Below are 18,458 nucleotides of genomic sequence, written 5' to 3'. Positions count from 1 at the left end.
CGTCCGACTGATCGCACCTTATCTTATCCATGCATCATCTTTTTATTCTTTTTATAGCTGTTTATGTTTATGTTTGTTCTTATCTTTGGTAATTGTTGTTTTATCTATATATCATCATTTTATTATTTTTAATTTCTCTTTACAACTGTTTCTATTTCTTCTGTATCTGTTGATTATTATTTTTGGTTAGGGCTGTCTGACTGGAAGAGATTGGAAAAGGAGAGCAGTGTGCTTCGCTTCATTCTGCTTGTGTAGCAGACAGTGAATCGGACTCAAGAAAGGGAAGGCCCTGCGGGGAAAAGATGCCGTCCCCTACAGGAGTCCGTCTTTAAGGTCCAGAAGACACTGCAAACCTTTTCCATCTCTACCATCTCAGATAGGGGTACCCTCTCAGATACCACCCAGATTTAGAATCAGGCAGATAGGGATCTTTTTATCACCATTTTATTTTGATTTATTTATTTTTTATTCTCTTTAAAACTGTTTTAATTATCCTTGTTTCTATTTTTAATTTTTACACATGGTATTCTTATTTATTAGGCATGTTATCACTATTTCAGTGAATTTATAAGTACAGTACTTTGAATTTAGCCTGGCTCTGCCCTCCTACGTACTTCTGTTCAATTTTCATTTTCCTTCTGTACTACGTCTGGGACTGCTGTGTAGTCTTAGGTTTTCTCCGAACAATTTTTTACCGGTCCAATCAGCGAACAGAGGGAGTGGCTGAGAACGATGACGTTGATGTCGAGCGCTAATTTGAGATGTAGTTCAGTAATGGCGGCGGAGAAAGGTGCAAACTAAACCATTCATTGCATTGTGGCACCACTGCCGAATATCCAGAAGTTAAAGCCAGAGCAATAACAGTCTTTGCTGGGGTTTGTTGGTGGCCCTCCAACAGGGTAAATTCGGGAAAAGTTTGATTTTCCAGATCGCTTCGTTAGTGATGAAGGAGTTGGCTGAAGCTATTCGGACAGTAACTGTGGGGTCGGAAGGTATTGCCATCATTTAAGTTACAGGGACTGGTCAGTTATTTTATTGCCGTCCGTCTCTCACCACCCACGGAAAAATCCCCGGCCGAGTTACCTACTGCAAACGCAAGGTCGTGTTGATCTAATAGCTGTCCGAATCCACATCTCTGAGTTTTCAACAATATATCACTTCAAAATTCACTGTTTGTAATCATTTTTGACCACTGCAGAACCCCATACGGTTGCTTTGCTGTTATTAGGATGCATTTATAGACTTGTATTTCCTTAAAATGCTGGCAAGTATTTAGAAGAGCAATATATTTCATCACCGCTCAAACAAATTAAAATAAAAGCACTTAAACATTTGAATTGGTCCATTATTTATAGCAGCATTTATTATTATACCAAGCATATGACATTTTATTTACAGCATACAATGATGTTACGGACCACGTGAGCGCCGCGTTCCAGATCACAAAGCTTTCCTGTCCAACGTGGCGTGAATAAATCACAATCTGAATGCACGAGTTTTAGGTTTTATCATATAGTTTTATTACTGAGGTGGCATGCACATGTGCACTTTTATTTTGTCATATTTCCATGAGTGAAACAGGCGAAGGGCGCATGACATACGTCACGACCAAACGATAGCGATTGGTTATGGCAGATCCAATAGTTTTAAACCTCAACAGGGTGCCCACCTTCGCGGAAATAAACCCTTGTCAATGGAGAGTGGCCAGACTCTATGTACAAATGAAATGTACGAGAGTCTGGTAAAACAAGGCTACTTTGAATTGCCATTGTGTATGAAATGTGCTATATAAATAAACTTGCCTTGCCTTGGCTATTAAGAATCAAGGGCACATAAACATTTGAACAGGATCATTTTGATAAATTCAGCAAATTTTTTATTTATTTTTTGCATTGTGGACTAACTTATTTAATGTAAAATGTCTTATTCAGGACAGTACTATTTATATATATATATATATATATATATATATATATATATATATATATATATATATATATATATATATACTGTATAGGGAATCATTAGAAAAGAATGCCTCTATCTGCATTTTTGCAAACAAACTGGGCATTTCACTTTTAAAGTGTTGTGAAACATGCAAGAAGCACCAAAAATATAAAATAATATATGTTTTAAAGGAGCTCTGTAGCAAGAGGACCATCATAATTGGGAGTTTGTGGAAAAAGTTTGAAAACTCTTGCCAAATCAAGTGCTAAAAAGAGAGAGCAAATAATGCCTCTGTCAGAATTGCATAATTCAGTCTCCCCTGGGGCTAATGTTGACATTACATTTAGCTCTGAGTTTAACACTGACCCTAGTTTGCAGTATTTCCCACATGGTGAATTGTAATGTCCTCATTAGTGAGAGAAATGTAATTCTTTTGAATGAATTAGAGCTGTTGGAATCTTAAAAGCACAAACTATGCACCTTTAACACATGAAGAGTTTTCGGTCAAAAACACTAATGCCATATGACCAGCTACCTCATACTGACTGACATATAAGAAACCTTACAACCTAATTACAAATAAAGAAAATATTTCTTACATTTAAAACTTTTTAGAAGTGGCTTTCACAATGTTGGGTTGGCAGCTGAATGGATGGTTTAGGTGTGTTTGACTGGTGTCATTTTAAGATGTCATATTCTGACTTGTACAAGCCTTAGGCAAAGTCAGACATGATATACCCCGAAGGGCTCTGGAAGCTGCACAGTAAACGTTACCAGCAGGTCACAAAACATTTTCAGTCATGGGCAGAATGCAGAGCAGCGTTCAAAAATAAACATTATTTCCATTCCATAATCAGTATTTGCATTTTAATTTTCAAATAATCAAATACCTTGGGAATACGTGAGTATTTAATTGAGTTGTGATAACTAGTAAAAATGTTCCAACAATTCCACTTCACGATGATTATAGATAAATTACAATGTGCAAACACATTCAGCTGACTGATGAAATCTGATGTTCATATGCCAAGCCTAAAGTAAGAAAAACATGACAAAGACCCTTTAAGTGATCCAATCTGTGAATGCCACCCGTGAGGCTTTACCCAACCCGACAGACGAATGACCCCGCTCATCCAACACTGAAGTTTCCGAATCCTAAAAACAACAACATATACATTCATAAAATCCGACTCATTGATCCTTTTTAATTGCTGCTTTGCATTTTCTTAATCTGAATATAAACATTAAAAGAAGTGCATTCACTCTAACGTTTGAACAGAACCTTCCTTTAGTGCGAGTCTATGGGATTTTGTCCATGTGTTTCTGTGGCGGTCTCATGGCGGTGTTTCTATGATGTGATATTAGCTTGCCTCTTGCACATTTTGCGACACTTTAAAGTGAAATGTCTAGTGATTGGCTATAAAATCATGTTCAGTTTTATCCGTAACAGGGGAACACGAATTAAAGCCCTGCATTTATGCCTGAGCCCGACGGGCCCCGACTTTTTTACGCCCCTAGGGCCGGGCTTCGGGCCAATTTTTACGTCATACCTAAAACGCGGGCCGGGCTTCGGGCCTTTTTTAGGCTTCTCCTTCTTTTTATATTTATTTTATTAATTAAAAGGAACAATGAGATGTTCTGCTCTGGTGAACACGAGACCATAATAGCTAACGCGACTCAAGATGGCTCGCACAGTGTTCAGGGCATGTTCAGAGTCCGCGCCAGCAGCAGCAGCACGCGTTTCTTCAGCGCAGCTGCTAGAGTTAAGGCCGGAGACACACTGCAAGCGTGGTGTGAGCGTGGCGTTTCTGTTGCGTGTCATCCGCGGGGCGTCTGCTGCTATTAATGAACAGGGCTATCAATGTAGTCCGATCACTAAACAAACCAATTCAGAAGGATGAAAGCATTTCAGACGAAACTGGACAAATGTAAATGTAGCCTATCTGGTTGTTTAAACCACATGTATACATTTTACTCCTGGCAAACGGTTAAAAAATAAACGTGTGAGAACGTGTTATGGGCTATATGTTGTAGTCAGATAGATATGATGGCGCTGCATGCATCGCCGCAAATGACTAATGCAAGCCAACGCAAATGGCCGTAAATGAAACTTAAAATAAGTCTTAGATGCTCAAAAACACAATCATCTTCAATAAAAATGAATGAGACTGTAACAAGTTCGATATCGTGAGGAAGGAAGAGGACACGGGGGTCGGCAGGACTGTTGATGCTCTTTTATTCTTAATAACTCAAATCAATAAACATGCACGCTTCAGCGTGTGTTTGTCTCTGTGTATGCTCAGTTTCGCTTCCGGGTCACGCACTTCCGGCTTCCGGATATCTCAGGGTCTCGGCATCAACAGTCCGACTCTCTCTCTCCTCGGTCTCCGGTTCCGCTGGTGTTTTATCCCGTCTCCGCGCTCATTACTAGAACAAGAGACAGGTGTTATTAATCTGCGTCCAACCCACTCACTTACCGCTCGTCCCGAGGCCCTCTCTCCCGCTGCAGACCTCGCTGAACCACGCCCCCCTTGCCACATACCCCCACCGCCCGACTCAGGCCGGGGAGCCGTCCGGCCTGCAGCCCCCCCCCCCCCCCATTTCTGGAGAGGAAATCGGCCACAGCCATCTGAGCACCCGGCCTGTGGACCACCTTGAACTTAAACGGCTGAAGAGCCAGATACCAACGGGTGATCCGCGCGTTGGTATCCTTCATGCGGTGGAGCCATTGGAGAGGAGCGTGGTCCGAACAGAGAGTGAACTCCCGCCCCAGGAGGTAGTAGCGGAGGGTGAGAACGGCCCATCTGATGGCCAAACACTCCTTTTCTATGGTGCTGTACCTAGCTTCTCTCTTAGAGAGCTTACGGCTAATGTACAGCACCGGCCGCTCTCCCCCCTCCACCTCCTGGGCCAGGACTGCGCCCAGCCCCCTGTCCGACGCGTCAGTCTGCAACAAGAAAGGGAGAGAAAAGTCAGGGGAGTGTAACAGCGGCCCGCCACATAGGGCAGCCTTTACTTGGGTAAAAGCCTGTTGACACGGCTCCGTCCACTGGACCGTATCTGGTAGCCCCTTTTTAGTAAGATCAGTCAAAGGGCTGGTGAGGTCCGAATAATTTGGTATAAACCGTCTATAATATCCCGCCAGCCCCAAGAACTGTCTCACCTCCTTTTTGGTCTTGGGCCTCGGACAGGTTGCAATGGCGGCAGTCTTATCAATTTGAGGACGCACCTGTCCATGACCCAAGTGGAAGCCCAGATACCTTACTTCCACCCGCCCAATCGCACACTTCTTCGGATTGGCCGTGAGCCCCGCTCTCCTCAGCGACCTCAGGACCGCCCTCACATGCTGCATATGCCGCTGCCAGTCGTGACTATAGATCACTATGTCATCTAGGTACGCCGCAGCATATGCAGCATGGGGACGCAAAATCCTATCCATGAGTCGCTGGAAGGTCGCGGGTGCCCCGAACAAGCCGAAAGGAAGCGTGACGAATTGGTGTAATCCGAACGGCGTGGTGGAAGCTGTTTTTTCTTTGGACAATGGAGACAAGGGGATCTGCCAATAGCCCTTTGTTAAGTCCAGTGTCGAATAAAATCGAGCCGAGCCTAACCGATCAAGCAACTCGTCAACCCGTGGCATTGGATACGCGTCGAACTTCGACACAGCGTTCACCTTGCGGTAGTCCACACAGAACCTGACCGAGCCGTCCGTTTTGGGGACCAAAACTATCGGGCTCGCCCAGTCACTGTTGGACTCCTCGATTACTCCCATGTCGAGCATTGCGCCTAATTCGTCCTGAACTACTTTTTTCTTGTGTTCAGGCAAGCGGTACGGCCGGCTGCGAACTACCACGCCCGGCTCGGTCTCGATATGGTGCTGAATCAAGTCGGTACGTCCCGGTAGGGGCGAGAACACGTCGGCGAACTCCGCCTGCAATTTCGACAAATCAGCGAGTTGTAACGGTGAGAGGTGATCTCCCCCAGGGGCCAGCGCGACTGATTGCGCTTTAATGCTCGCCTCTGGCCCGAGATCATCCTCTCCCCCGATCACCGTTGCCAACAACACCGATTCCACCTCATTCCATTTTTTTAGCAGATTAAGGTGGTATATTTGACGTGCCCCGTTCCTGTCGGATCGTATCACTTCATAATCGAGCTCTCCTATCTGTCGTGCGACCTCAAACGGCCCCTGCCACTTCGACATTAATTTTGAGCTCGAGGTTGGGAGTAGAACGAGCACTTTCTCTCCCGGTGTGAATTTGCGTAGTTTAGTACCCCTGTTATATGACCGGCTCTGGCGGTCCTGGGCTTGCAACAAATTCTCCCTAGATAGCCGCCCCAATGTGTGGAGTTTTGTTCGCAAGTCCATGACGTACTGAATTTCGTTTTTAGCCAACGACGGCCCCTCCTCCCAAGTTTCTCGTAGGACGTCCAGCACCCCCCGTGGCTGACGCCCGTAGAGAAGCTCAAAGGGGGAAAACCCCGTGGAGGCTTGCGGGACCTCGCGCACAGCAAATAAGAGGGGTTCTAACCACCGATCCCAATTTTTGGCGTCTTCCTGTACGAATTTACGGATCATGGATTTAAGAGTGCGATTAAATCGTTCGACCAAGCCGTCTGTTTGTGGGTGATAGACGCTTGTTCGAATGGATTTAATGCCCAATAATCCGTACAATTCGCTTAACGTGCGTGACATAAACGCCGTGCCTTGATCAGTGAGGATTTCCTTCGGAATCCCCACTCGGGAGATTAAACGAAACAGTGCGTCCGCAACACTCTTCGCAGAGATGTTGCGGAGAGCCACTGCTTCCGGATATCGTGTTGCGTAGTCCACGATAACTAGCGCAAAACGATGTCCGCGTGCGGATCGCTCTAATGGCCCGATGAGGTCCATCGCAATTCTCTCGAAGGGGACCTGCATTAATGGAAGGGGGCGCAATGGCGCTTTTGGGGCGGCCAGTGGATTCACCAACTGACATTCAGGACAAGACGCGCACCACCTGCGCACATTGTCATGAATGCCTGGCCAAAAGAATCGGGTCATTAAACGATTCAGCGTGGCCGCCTGTCCCAGGTGGCCCGCCATCGGGTTAGAATGAGCCGCCTGAAAAAGCATTTCCCGGCGGCTCTTTGGTACTAACAATTGGGTTGTATCTATTTTTGACTGAGCGTCTTGGGTCACTCGATACAACCTATCCTTAATTATGGCAAAATAAGGATACGTGACGGGCAATGCGGGTTGAAGGGGCTGACCGTCGATGGTGCGGACCTGTTGAAACGCATGTTTTAGCGTCTCGTCTTGAGACTGCTCCAGAGGGAAGTCATCGCGGTCCGAGAGAATCAGTCTCTCGACCCCGCTCGATTCCTCTGAAGCGGTTCCCAAGGGCCCCGTATCAGCCTCGCCAACCTGCACTCGCACCGCCCCGTTCCTAGCCTTGTTTCCCCAAGCGGCATCCGCGCACAACGACCCCAATAACGCCGAAAAGGCGGGCCAATTCGTCCCCAGAATTAGCGGATGCCGGAGGTGGGGACTAACCGCCACCTCAACACTATGCTTTTTCCCCCTAAACCGTATCGTGACTGGGACAACCGGATATTCCACCACATCCCCGTGCACACACCGCACCTTAACCACGCGGCTTGTATCCAACGCCCCAGGCTGAATCAGGCTTTGATGGATCGAGGTTTGGTTACATCCTGAATCCACCAAGGCCTGATATGTACCCCCCTTGATACTTACAGGAATTTGGTACTCTCCTGCTTGATCGGGGGTGGTCCGCTGGACGTCCGGGATCCGGATCATTGTTCCGATGTCCATCATCGGACATCGGTCCACAAAATGATCCGGATCACCGCACCGCCAGCAGGCCAGCCCAGGCCTACCCGCCGCCCCGGCGGCGGGGAGTGGGTTGGAGGCTGAGCGCGGATAGGGGGCGGAACCGGATCCGTAGTCACTACCCGTCCCCAGCGGCCCCGCCCCCCTGGGCGGGACCCGCGAACTCCCAGACGGTCCAGGGCCCATCCCACCCCGGCCTCTGGGGGGAACGCGAGGAGGGCCTGGAGGGCGGGACCTGGGGAGAGGGACAGGTCGAGAGAGAGAGAGAGAAGGGGGAGAGAGAGAGGGAGAAGTTAGTGGGGGTGCGCCGACCCCCGGGCACGCCACCAGGTGGTCCTCCGCCAAATTGATGGCCGTCTCCAGCGACGTGGGCCGGTGGCACTGGACCCACTCGGCGGTCTTCCTGGGGAGCCGAGCGATGAATTGCTCCAGCACCACCAGATCGACGACATGGTCCACGTCGCTGCCGCCGGCCAGCAGCCATCTGCGGCACTCGTCCCGGAGCTGTTGGGCCAAGGCGAAGGGTCGACCGGACTCGCCCCACTCCAGGGAGCGGAAACGCTGGCGGTGTTGTTCTGGGGTCCGGCCGACCCGCTGAAGAATGGCCCGCTTCAGGTCATCGTAGTCCAGGAGGTTCGCAACCGGTAGATGTTGCGCGGCCGCCTGGGCTTCGCCGGATAGCAGTGGAATGAGGCGCACCGGCCACTGTGCCCGGGGCCATCCGCAGGCCTCCGCGGCTTTTTGAAAGAGGTCCACGAAGGCCTCGGGGTCGTCCTCTGGCCCCATCTTTCGTAGGGGCACGTGGACCGGTGCGCTGGCCCGCCCAGCGGCCTCGGCGCGAACCTCCCGGTCCATCCAGCTCCGGAACTGCTCGCGGTCCTCTTGCTGGCCTTGGACTATGGCCGCGAAGCGGCGCTCCTGTTCAGTCCGAAGGTCCAGCAACGCCGTGTGATGTTCCTGGTGGAGGGCCGCGAGCGAGGTGATGATCTCCGCAAATGGCGAGGCGGAGGGCGTTGTCATGGCGGCGGCTCTGTCCTGCTTCCTTCCCGGGTTTCGGCACCAGTGTAACAAGTTCGATATCGTGAGGAAGGAAGAGGACACGGGGGTCGGCAGGACTGTTGATGCTCTTTTATTCTTAATAACTCAAATCAATAAACATGCACGCTTCAGCGTGTGTTTGTCTCTGTGTATGCTCAGTTTCGCTTCCGGGTCACGCACTTCCGGCTTCCGGATATCTCAGGGTCTCGGCATCAACAGTCCGACTCTCTCTCTCCTCGGTCTCCGGTTCCGCTGGTGTTTTATCCCGTCTCCGCGCTCATTACTAGAACAAGAGACAGGTGTTATTAATCTGCGTCCAACCCACTCACTTACCGCTCGTCCCGAGGCCCTCTCTCCCGCTGCAGACCTCGCTGAACCACGCCCCCCTTGCCACAGAGACTTATGATCTTACCAGTGCGCGCTTTCTTATGTGGTCTTTGAATTTGAAATAAGCTGCTGAATAAAATGCATCTTGAATCTTTTGCTTCCGTTGCTGTAAACTCCGTTAAATGAGCACATACCACAGGAATTGAAGATCGGATTGCGTAGGTGTAAGGTAGGCTATAAGACAACCTGCATGTTCTTTTTTTTATTATTTGTTTTTAGATTGTTTAGCTCCGTTTGCGAGAGCCGCGAGCAGAATCAGCCTGTCTCAGCTCGTCAAAAATGCCTTTTAGGCTACTGTGGTGGTAATAGTTGGCGAAATTAACTAACATTGTGATGCTTGAAGTGTTTTATATTTATGGATTTTATTATAGGCAAGACAAGTCAAGAGTTGATTTGAGAGACTAAATAGATGTAATATGCAGTTAACTCACTGTCGGCCGCTGGTCGCTTGGTCGTCACTTAAAAAAAATTAAAACTATAATTTAACAAACAAAAAAATGCTCTAAACATTTTTCTAAATTAACTTAATAAAGAAACGAAACGAAATATAACTACTTTGACATTAAAAACAAAACAGAACTATTTTAATGGCTGAAAAGAAAAAAAAGAAAAAAAACGGGCTCCAGTCGGACTCGGGCTGAGAATTTTGATAAGCTGTCGGACACGGGCCGGGCTAGGGCCTCAGCGTCTCGGGCCAGGGCCGGGCTAGGGCCTAGATTTGAGGCCCGTGCAGGGCTCTAACACGAATGTCATATTATGCTGGTCATAGGGCTGCACGATATATCATTTTAGCATCGATATCATGACTTGCGCATCTGCAACAGTCACATTGCAGGATGTGTGATGCCAAGTATAGGGATTGTAGTTGATCCGTTGTCTGAACTAAAAGTACAAACTTTGAAAGTTTATAATTTGCATCTGTTTAAGTCAGGCATCAAAGCAAGAAGACTTGCGCTGTCTTTTCTGTGTGCACACAGAGCCTCGAAGACTGCACAAGAACAGCAAATTCATTGTGCACAGAAAACAGCGCACAGGCATTTTGACTTCATTGCCTTTGGAGCTTAAATAGACATGTGTAGGGCTGCCACTAACGATTATTTTTATATTGATTAATCTATCGATTAATTTATTGAGTGATCAATTAATCTATCGACTAATAACTCACAATAATTTTCAACAATTTAAAACATAATTTAACTTGCAACATTGGCATTCAGTAGTGTACTATAAAACAATATAAATATAATCAAGCCCTTGACAAAATGTAAAACTAAAAGGTACAAATTTGTAAACCAACATAACAAAAAAAGAGAATATCAGCAAATACTTTTTATACATAGAATAGTGTTGTCATGATACCAAAATTTTGACTTAGATACGATACCAGACTAAAATAGCTTGATACCAATACTGAGTCAATGCCATGGCAAAAAAACATTAAAAGTAATTGAATAATATGACAGAACTTATTATTCATTGTTTTATTTTATTTTTTAGCCCTAAAAAGTCACTGTCTGCAGGTTCCTAGAGCACACAGGGCCTGAGTTACACACTTTCAAAAATGAATTTATGAAAAAAATATTCAAAAAGCACCTACTTTTTGAGGGGTTATTACAGCTTAGACAACATATCTTTACATGTTTATCACTTTTAGCACTGTTTTATGTAACTTCAAAGGGTTTCCTGTAAAATGACACCAACATTTTGAACCTAGACCACTGTATGTGTGAATGGGAAGCTTTTCAATTTGGGTAGGCCAAATCCAGGCGGAAATCCCAAAAAAATAGCCCTGAGTGTAAGAGGTTAATAAATATATTGAAGTCAAGCATGGGGTGATTTTCTTTTTTCTTTTGTTGTTCGATTAACATTAAATCACACAGAATAGTATGTCCGACCCTTTAAAAGGAACACTTCACCCTTTTTAGAAATAGGGCTTATTAAACTTCTTATTAAGATATGTGGGCAAATGCATTTTTGTCTCAGTGCTTGCATTGTTTTAGTTTGGCATGTCCCAAGTAAAAGTGATACCCCCCCCCCCCCACACACACACACACCCCACCTAATTACTGCGTATTCAAGTACAAAAAGCGATGCAGATTAAGACTAGGCGATTTCCTAGGCAGATATTTGTTTTGATCACTTTTACTACGGACACGCAAGCTGGCAACATAGGATTCCATTCACTTTGCTAAGCTAAGCTAGCGGCGATATTTGCCCACATATATTAAATGTAGGAAAGAAGTTGAATAAGCCCTATTTCTAAATATGGTGGAGTGTTCCTTTAAGAGTTGCACGGACCAAATTCATTGTAACACACGATTTCTCACTTAACTCTGTATACTTTCACAAAAAAAGTATACTTTTTTTTGTCTTTACTTGCCAGGACGTGCTTACATAGTTTTGATTATCCAAACCCAATAATCCGCGAAAAAAGGCATGTGGGCAGCCGCGTGCGCTTCAGGTCAGAGTCCGGCAGCGCGAGCACGTACCTGCCCCGCCGCACTTCATTTTCTAAAGCAAGCATTTCTGTTGTTTTTAGTGAAAGGTGAAATCAAACCTTTCACACACATCCTCACTCCTGCTGTCATACATTGACGCAAATTAAGGAATACTGCTCTCATTAGAGTGCTTTTAATTTTTAAAGTACCAGTACTAATACAATTTTATATCGTACACAACTTACCCAGTCGACCTATTAATTAAAATATTGATGTTGACTAATTATATGCGTTGACGCAGTTGATTGTATCGACCAATCGCAAAAGGCCCAGAAACGTGCACGCAAAATTAAGTCAAAATGCCCATCTCTGTGAGTATCCTTATTTTCTATGCAAATTCACTCTCTTACAAAATCATCCCTATTATTCTAGAATGATTTATTCTTTTCAAATAGACCTGGTAAAATTGTTCTTATATTGCAATATATATCGCAGAAAAACGAAATACAGCAATGTACGTTTTTCCACTATCGTGCAGCCTTAGCTGGTGTATCGTATGTATGTGTCGCAGTTCAGAAATGAAATGTGCAGTGGGTAGCACTAAAAGTTTAATCACGTTTGAAAATAACGTACAATAAACCCTACTTATAATGTTAAAAGCAAATGTGAAATAAAATGCCATATTAGCTTGCTCCTACAAGTCTTTGAGCTTTTGTGTTTCACAAGAGACATACCCAAGCATTCCACATCAAGTGCAGTGCAATACTAGGTGAGCTACTGAACAAGTTTAGTATGTCAGAGAGGAGGTTGCGTGATGCATAAGGTTTCCAATTCTGCTCCTGGAGGGCCAGAGCAAAAACTTTTGAGCATGCAACTGCATGGATAGTTCACCCAAAAATGAAAATTCTGTCATCATTTACTCACCCTCAAGTTGTTCCAAACCTGTATGAGTTTCCCTGTTCTGCTGAAAACAAAAGAAGATGTTTGGAAGAATGGTTGGAACCAAGCAGAGAGAACAACCATTGACTACCATAGTAGGGGGAAAATACTATGGTAGACAGTGGTTGCTCTCTCTGTTTGAGGTGGAGTAAATGATGATAGCCTTTTCATTTTGGGGTGAACTATCTCTTTAAGGAGTTTTAGAACCAGTGTGTTTATACTGTGTATATATGTTGCTCAAAAAATTACCATATCATGAAAGGTTCTCTAAACGAGCTATTAGCCTAATCATCTGAATCAACTAATTAACTCTAAACACCTGCAAAAGATTCCTGAGGCTTTTAAATACTCCCAGCCTGGTTCCTTACTCAAAACCGCAATCATGGGTAAGACTGTCGACCTGACTGCTTTCCAGAAGGCCATCATTGACACCCTCAAGTGAGCGAGTAAGACACAGAAAGAAATTTCTGAACGAATAGGCTGTTCCCAGAGTGCTGTATCAAGGCACCTCAGTGGGAAGTCTGTGGGAAGGAAAAAGTGTGGCAAAAAACGCTGCACAACGAGAAGAGGTGACCGTACCCTGAGGAAGATTGTGGAGAAGGACCGATTCCAGACCTTGGGGGACCTGCGGAAGCAGTGGACTGAGTCTGGAGTAGAAACATCCAGAGCCACCCATGTACAGGCGTGTGCAGGAAATGAGTTACAGGTGCCGCATTCCCCAGGTCAAGCCACTTTTGAACCAGAAACAGAAGCAGAAGCGCCTGACCTGAGCTACAGAGAAGCAGCACTGGACTGTTGCTCAAATTTTGCATGTCATTCGGAAATCAACGTGCCAGACTCTGGAGGAAGACAGGGGAGAAGGAAATGCCAAAATGCCTGAAGTCCAGTGTCAAGTACCCACAGTCAGTGATGGTCTGGGGTGCTATGTCAGCTCTGGTGTTGGTCCACTGTGTTTTATCAAGGGCAGGGTCAATGCAGCTAGCTATCAGGAGATTTTGGAGCTCATTTCATCTCTCTCATTTATATCACTCCTCATTTCCATCACTCTTTCTTTTTCTCTCAGTCTCCTTCTCTTCCCCGTTCTCTCCCCTCCTTAAGCTGAGCTACGGCTGATAGTCTTTTCATTGTTTAACATTTCTATCCTAAAACAGCTGTCAAATGTGAAATGTTTAGTTTAGCTCCTAGTTTTGCCACAAAGCCTTTACTGGATTACATTTAAATGGATAAAGTGACTGTCTGGCACTTGTTACCACTTCAATAGAGCAACAAAAGTGCAGAACGAGTTTGTCTGCACTGTGTGTGAGCCGATCCAGCTGCTCCGCACAGCAACTGCTGGATGCACGCATGGCTTAAACTTGCATTACTCCAGTAAATCACAACGCTTAATATGTGGGGGCATGGTGTGGTTTTGTGAGTGGCCTACCACGAAAAGTTTAGGTGCTATCGATCGACTGTCAATCATTTCCTGTCCTATGGCCCTTGGGCTTTAGCCCCACCTACCCTTATGTTAATATGACCCTGTGTGCAGGTCAGTCAAGTTCCTCTACACCAAACTCACTCATCTATGTCTTTATAGACCTTGCTTTGTGCACTGGTGTGCAGTCATGTTGGAACTGGAAGGGGCCATCCCCGAACTGTTCCCACAAAGTTGGGAGCATGAAATTGTCCAAAATTTCTTGGTATGCTGAAACGTTAAGCGCTACTTTCACTGGAATTAAGGAACCAAGCCAAACCCCTGAAAAACAACCCCACCCTATAATCCCCCACCACCAAACTTAACATTTGACAGTACTTTTCTCCTGGCAACCGCCTAAACCCAGAATCATTCATCGTATTACCAGACAAGTCTGATGTAAGGTTTAGATGCAGCTTGACCTCCCATTCCATGAAGCTCTCTACGCACTGTTCTTGAGATAATCTGAAGGTCCCAAAAATGTGGAGGTCTATAGTTATTGACTCTACAGAAAGGTGGCAACTTCTGCACACTGTGCGCCTCAGCATGTGCTGGCCCCGCTCTGTGATTGTACGTGGCCTTCCACTTTGTGGCTTATTTTGTGTTGTTCCCAATTGTTTCCACTTTGTTATAATACCACTAACAGTTGACCGTAGAATATTTAGTAGTGGACTATAACATAGTATTGCACAGGTGGCAACCTATCACAGTATTACGCTTGAATTCACTGAGCTCCTGAAAGCGAACCATTCTTTCGCAAATGTTTGTAGAAGGAGTTTGCATGCCTAGGGGCTTGATGTTATACACATTTGGCCATGGAAGTGATTTGAACACCTGAATTAAATGATTTAGAGCGGCGTCCCAATACTTTTGGCAATAAAGTGTATGTGCATAGGTATGTTTTTGCAAAAAATGTAAGTAGTGGTATGTTTTTCCAATGCTGGATTCTTTGCCAGTTTTAACACAAATCAAGTGAAAATTTTAAAACTTTACACACAGTATGAGCAAATCGTTCATGTCGGTAGCTCAAATGAATTATGCACTGACTTGAGAATTGTGATGCTTGCAAACACCCTTAACAGGTTCACACTTGCTGCATTCTGCTTGTATCCTCATCCTTTGTTATAATTCTGCTGCTGTAATTGCTTTGCTTGGAAATTAAGTCCCAATGGAGTTTAGCAGAAAACTAGACTGCTGCAGATCTACTTTCTAGAGATCCGGAGAAAAACCTGACAACACTCTAAGCTAAAAAGGATCTTCATCAACAGTATCAGGTTAAAGTGACAGTGTGAAATCACATTTGCTCCAAATGTATTTGACATGTTGTATATCCGCAGCCATAAACCACATGGGACAGGAGAATAAAGACGTGAAGATGACAGCGGCACATGAACACATCCAAACACACCTCATCTGCATTCAGTGCCTCAGGTGTGTGTGTTTAACCGCATACGCAGCGAGAAAGATTTCTCGCAGAGGAAAGTTTGATGAGATTTTAATCAAAAATCTCTTCATGCTGAGACTTAGAAGCATTTGAGATTAAGGCGCCAAAGCCATCGCATGGTGTATTGACAAAATGGGATTTTTGCACGACAAAAGCTGCAGCTCAAGTCGCATAAGAACATAATTAATCGTTTTAAATGCATTGCATTTTTTTTTACATCCACGCTAATTCCACCACATAAGCCACTCGCGGCCAATAGCCTAAATCAATAGACTTCCATTAGCCTCAGCTGGACATTTTCAGTCACGTATTAAAGGTGTGTTGACGTTATGAAAGGCTGCGCTTTAGAGGATGGTGTCCTTGTCCTCGCTGAGGCCAATGAAAGGTGAGGGGACGCAAACAGAAAGCAGGTAAAAATTAAAGGCGTTCTGCTCGATACGAAGAGATTCAATAGGTTTCCGAGTTATTTTCACAAACGTGCTTGTTTTAAATGCCAGCTTTCTAAGGCAGTAGGGTTAGAATGAGTAATTAAGGTCAGGTTACTCAATTATAGGCAAGGCATTGAGAAACGCGCTTAGAATCCCTTATACAACTGAGAGATCTACTGCAATCCAATATTACGCAATAACAAACTATTTTTAATTGATAGAAGTAGGAATAGGTGATCTTGCAGGCTTGACTCGAACAACTATGTCAAAATTGCACCATTTTTGCAACATTTAATAAATGGGATAATCTAATTTCCAAGTCTACACTATTGCAATCTTTTCAAAATAAATAATTAATAACATATAGTAATTAGCGTGGCAGCTTTTCTGGCAAGGGACATCAACACAAAATAAAGCAAGAAACATAATTGCTAATTGCAAACGCCAAAAAAAAAAAAAAGTTTTTACATTATTTAGACAGGTTAATTAAAAGTCAACTCCAACCCAGCACTTTATAAACCACCAACAATTAAACTCCCATGTCTCTAAAGTGTGAAATCTTTTGAGAGTATTCAACAAATTAAATGTTGAACTCAAATATTTATAAAAATGCCCCATCAAAGCACTGACAGCTCCGCATCGCAGAATAGGCGGTGTGATTCAGTGCCATGGACAGCACCTCAAAACACAGACCTCGTTAAAGCATGTTGTGACACACCATATTAATTATGATTGTAAAATATGCCAACTAGGAAAAGACGATTTCTTGAAAAGTGAAAGCACTTGCTGTTATGAAAACCACACAGTAAAATATGAATGGTCTAATTCAACGTTTTGCTCTGCAGGCTTTTGTAGGTTTGGTGGATCTCACAGCCTAGGCAAGCCAGTGTTCAGCCACCAAACCAGGGTTGCATTTCCCAAAATTTCACCAACTATGGTCGCATATTCATCAATCCCAGCATAGTTCGACGTGTTTCCCTGAACCATATTTCCAACAAACAGTCGCAAACAGCATTGTTTGTGGTTGGAACCACAGCTCTTGATCTGTGGTTAGTATTTAAAGGCGTACTATGCAACTTTCCGTCCACTAGAGGGCGCCTATTCAAAACAAAGGCGTAGTTTGATGATGCCAAGTGTGGGCGCAGTATCTTGGGACATGTGGTCTTCACCTCACAGCCGGTGGAAAATAGGACTCGGGCAGAAATCATGTTCATGCATGCGATTATTAACGTTACTGTAGTGTGAAGCAGAGCAGGACCGAGTGTTGTGGAGCTGAGCACGGCCGCTGGAGCGATTTTTAAACAAACACTTTAATTATGACGGGACAGGACACAGTCGCCGGGCGCCCGCACTTCCGCGTTTCCAGTCATGATTATAAGGTAAATCAGCTCTGTTTATCATATTAGATACATTTAAGTGTGTTTAAAATGATGTTATGACGTTACTCTGTGCGTTCGCTCGGCGCTGCTGTGACTTGTTCACACTGCTAAGAGTAAAGGACTTCTGCCAAATAAAACTGAGGGAAACGCAGATATGACGCAATTGACAGGCGACTCTCTCAAACGCTATGCTGAAACGTCCCGGTTCATTAGTTAAGGTGAGACACTACAGGTGAATAGGGAATTTTTTTAAATTACAAGATATCACTATGAAACTTTTCCAGTTTATTATTGGCATAAACATAAGAAAAAAATGTATTGCAAGTTTTGTATAAAATAATGTTTTAATATGCAATTGAGGCATTGTATACTTAAATATACGCTTATTTAGATATATTTCAAAAAACTAAATCTGGAAATTGGAAAGGGCCAGGTTCAAAATATTCTTTATCCTATTTGTTAACATATTAGATGAGAGGGCTTTTACAGAGGGGATTCTGGATATCTTATTTTGTTCTTTAGTAAATTATAGTATACTGAGAATAGCCTTGAAAAATCAATTTTCGCCATATTTTTTGGAGTAAAAAGACCTATAACTCAAGATCGGAATTATATATCAACAAATCCCTCTCTAAAAGCCTTCACAATATAGTTGAGTATAAGGCTGGAAAAGCTGGTGCTTGTAGATGCTACTGAAGTGGAAATATCTAACTCTGAGTGTGAGAAAAAACTAATTTTAAGAAAACGGCCTTTAAAGTTTTGTATTGTATAATTGCATACATTTCCCCCAACCTAAAAACAAAATATATATTCACTTCATTTATATCAGCAGTGTATAACATTTAAAACATATGTAAATTAATAAATTAATAAATTATTAATGCCAAAAGCCTTAAGCTGAAGAGATAACAAACACACATCCTAACAGTCACAAAAACAGCAAAAAAACTGTCCCTGTTTGCTGTATGTCCATCTATAACTATTTGAATCTAATTCTGACAGGGTTTCGTCATCTAATCTGTTGTTGTTTACGTTCTTTTTATCATCTCTTACTACTTTATCCTTTCTGTGAACGTTTATGAGCTTATTTCAGCGTTGTCTGCATTTTCTCTCAGGCGGAGAATACACAAGGAAGCGGCGGCACGTATGACGTAGTGTGAAATTCACAT

At 44.1% G+C, this 18,458-nt stretch overlaps 2 protein-coding genes across 5 annotated transcripts in view; both read right to left on the bottom strand.

Moving 5' to 3' along the window:
- Nucleotides 1–18,458, bottom strand: part of dpp6a (dipeptidyl-peptidase 6a) — a 673,440-nt gene that overhangs the window by 464,481 nt on the left and 190,501 nt on the right. The window lies entirely within an intron of this gene.
- Nucleotides 4,119–9,219, bottom strand: LOC137063856 (uncharacterized). Of its 2 annotated transcripts, none has more exons than XM_067435144.1 (2): nucleotides 7,688–9,219; nucleotides 4,119–4,374 (listed from the first exon to the last, which is right to left on the bottom strand). In XM_067435144.1, the coding sequence occupies exons 1-2, from the start codon at nucleotides 8,801–8,803 to the stop codon at nucleotides 4,372–4,374; spliced, it is 1,119 nt and encodes a 372-aa protein (XP_067291245.1). In that variant the 5' UTR covers nucleotides 8,804–9,219; the 3' UTR covers nucleotides 4,119–4,371. The 2 variants fall into 2 exon arrangements, with proteins under 2 accessions (XP_067291245.1, XP_067291246.1); XM_067435145.1 differs by having other exon boundaries at nucleotides 7,906–9,219.

This window comes from Pseudorasbora parva, chromosome 24 (genome assembly GCF_024679245.1).
Source record: "Pseudorasbora parva isolate DD20220531a chromosome 24, ASM2467924v1, whole genome shotgun sequence".
NCBI classification, from domain to species: domain Eukaryota; kingdom Metazoa; phylum Chordata; class Actinopteri; order Cypriniformes; family Gobionidae; genus Pseudorasbora; species Pseudorasbora parva.
Note: the sequence above shows the minus strand (reverse complement) of the source record. Positions and strands in the feature narration are given on the sequence as shown.

Coding starts and splice junctions, on each gene's coding strand:
- LOC137063856 (XM_067435144.1), bottom strand. CDS start 8,803: ATGACAACGCCCTCCGCCTCGCCATTTGCGGAGATCATCACCTCGCTC.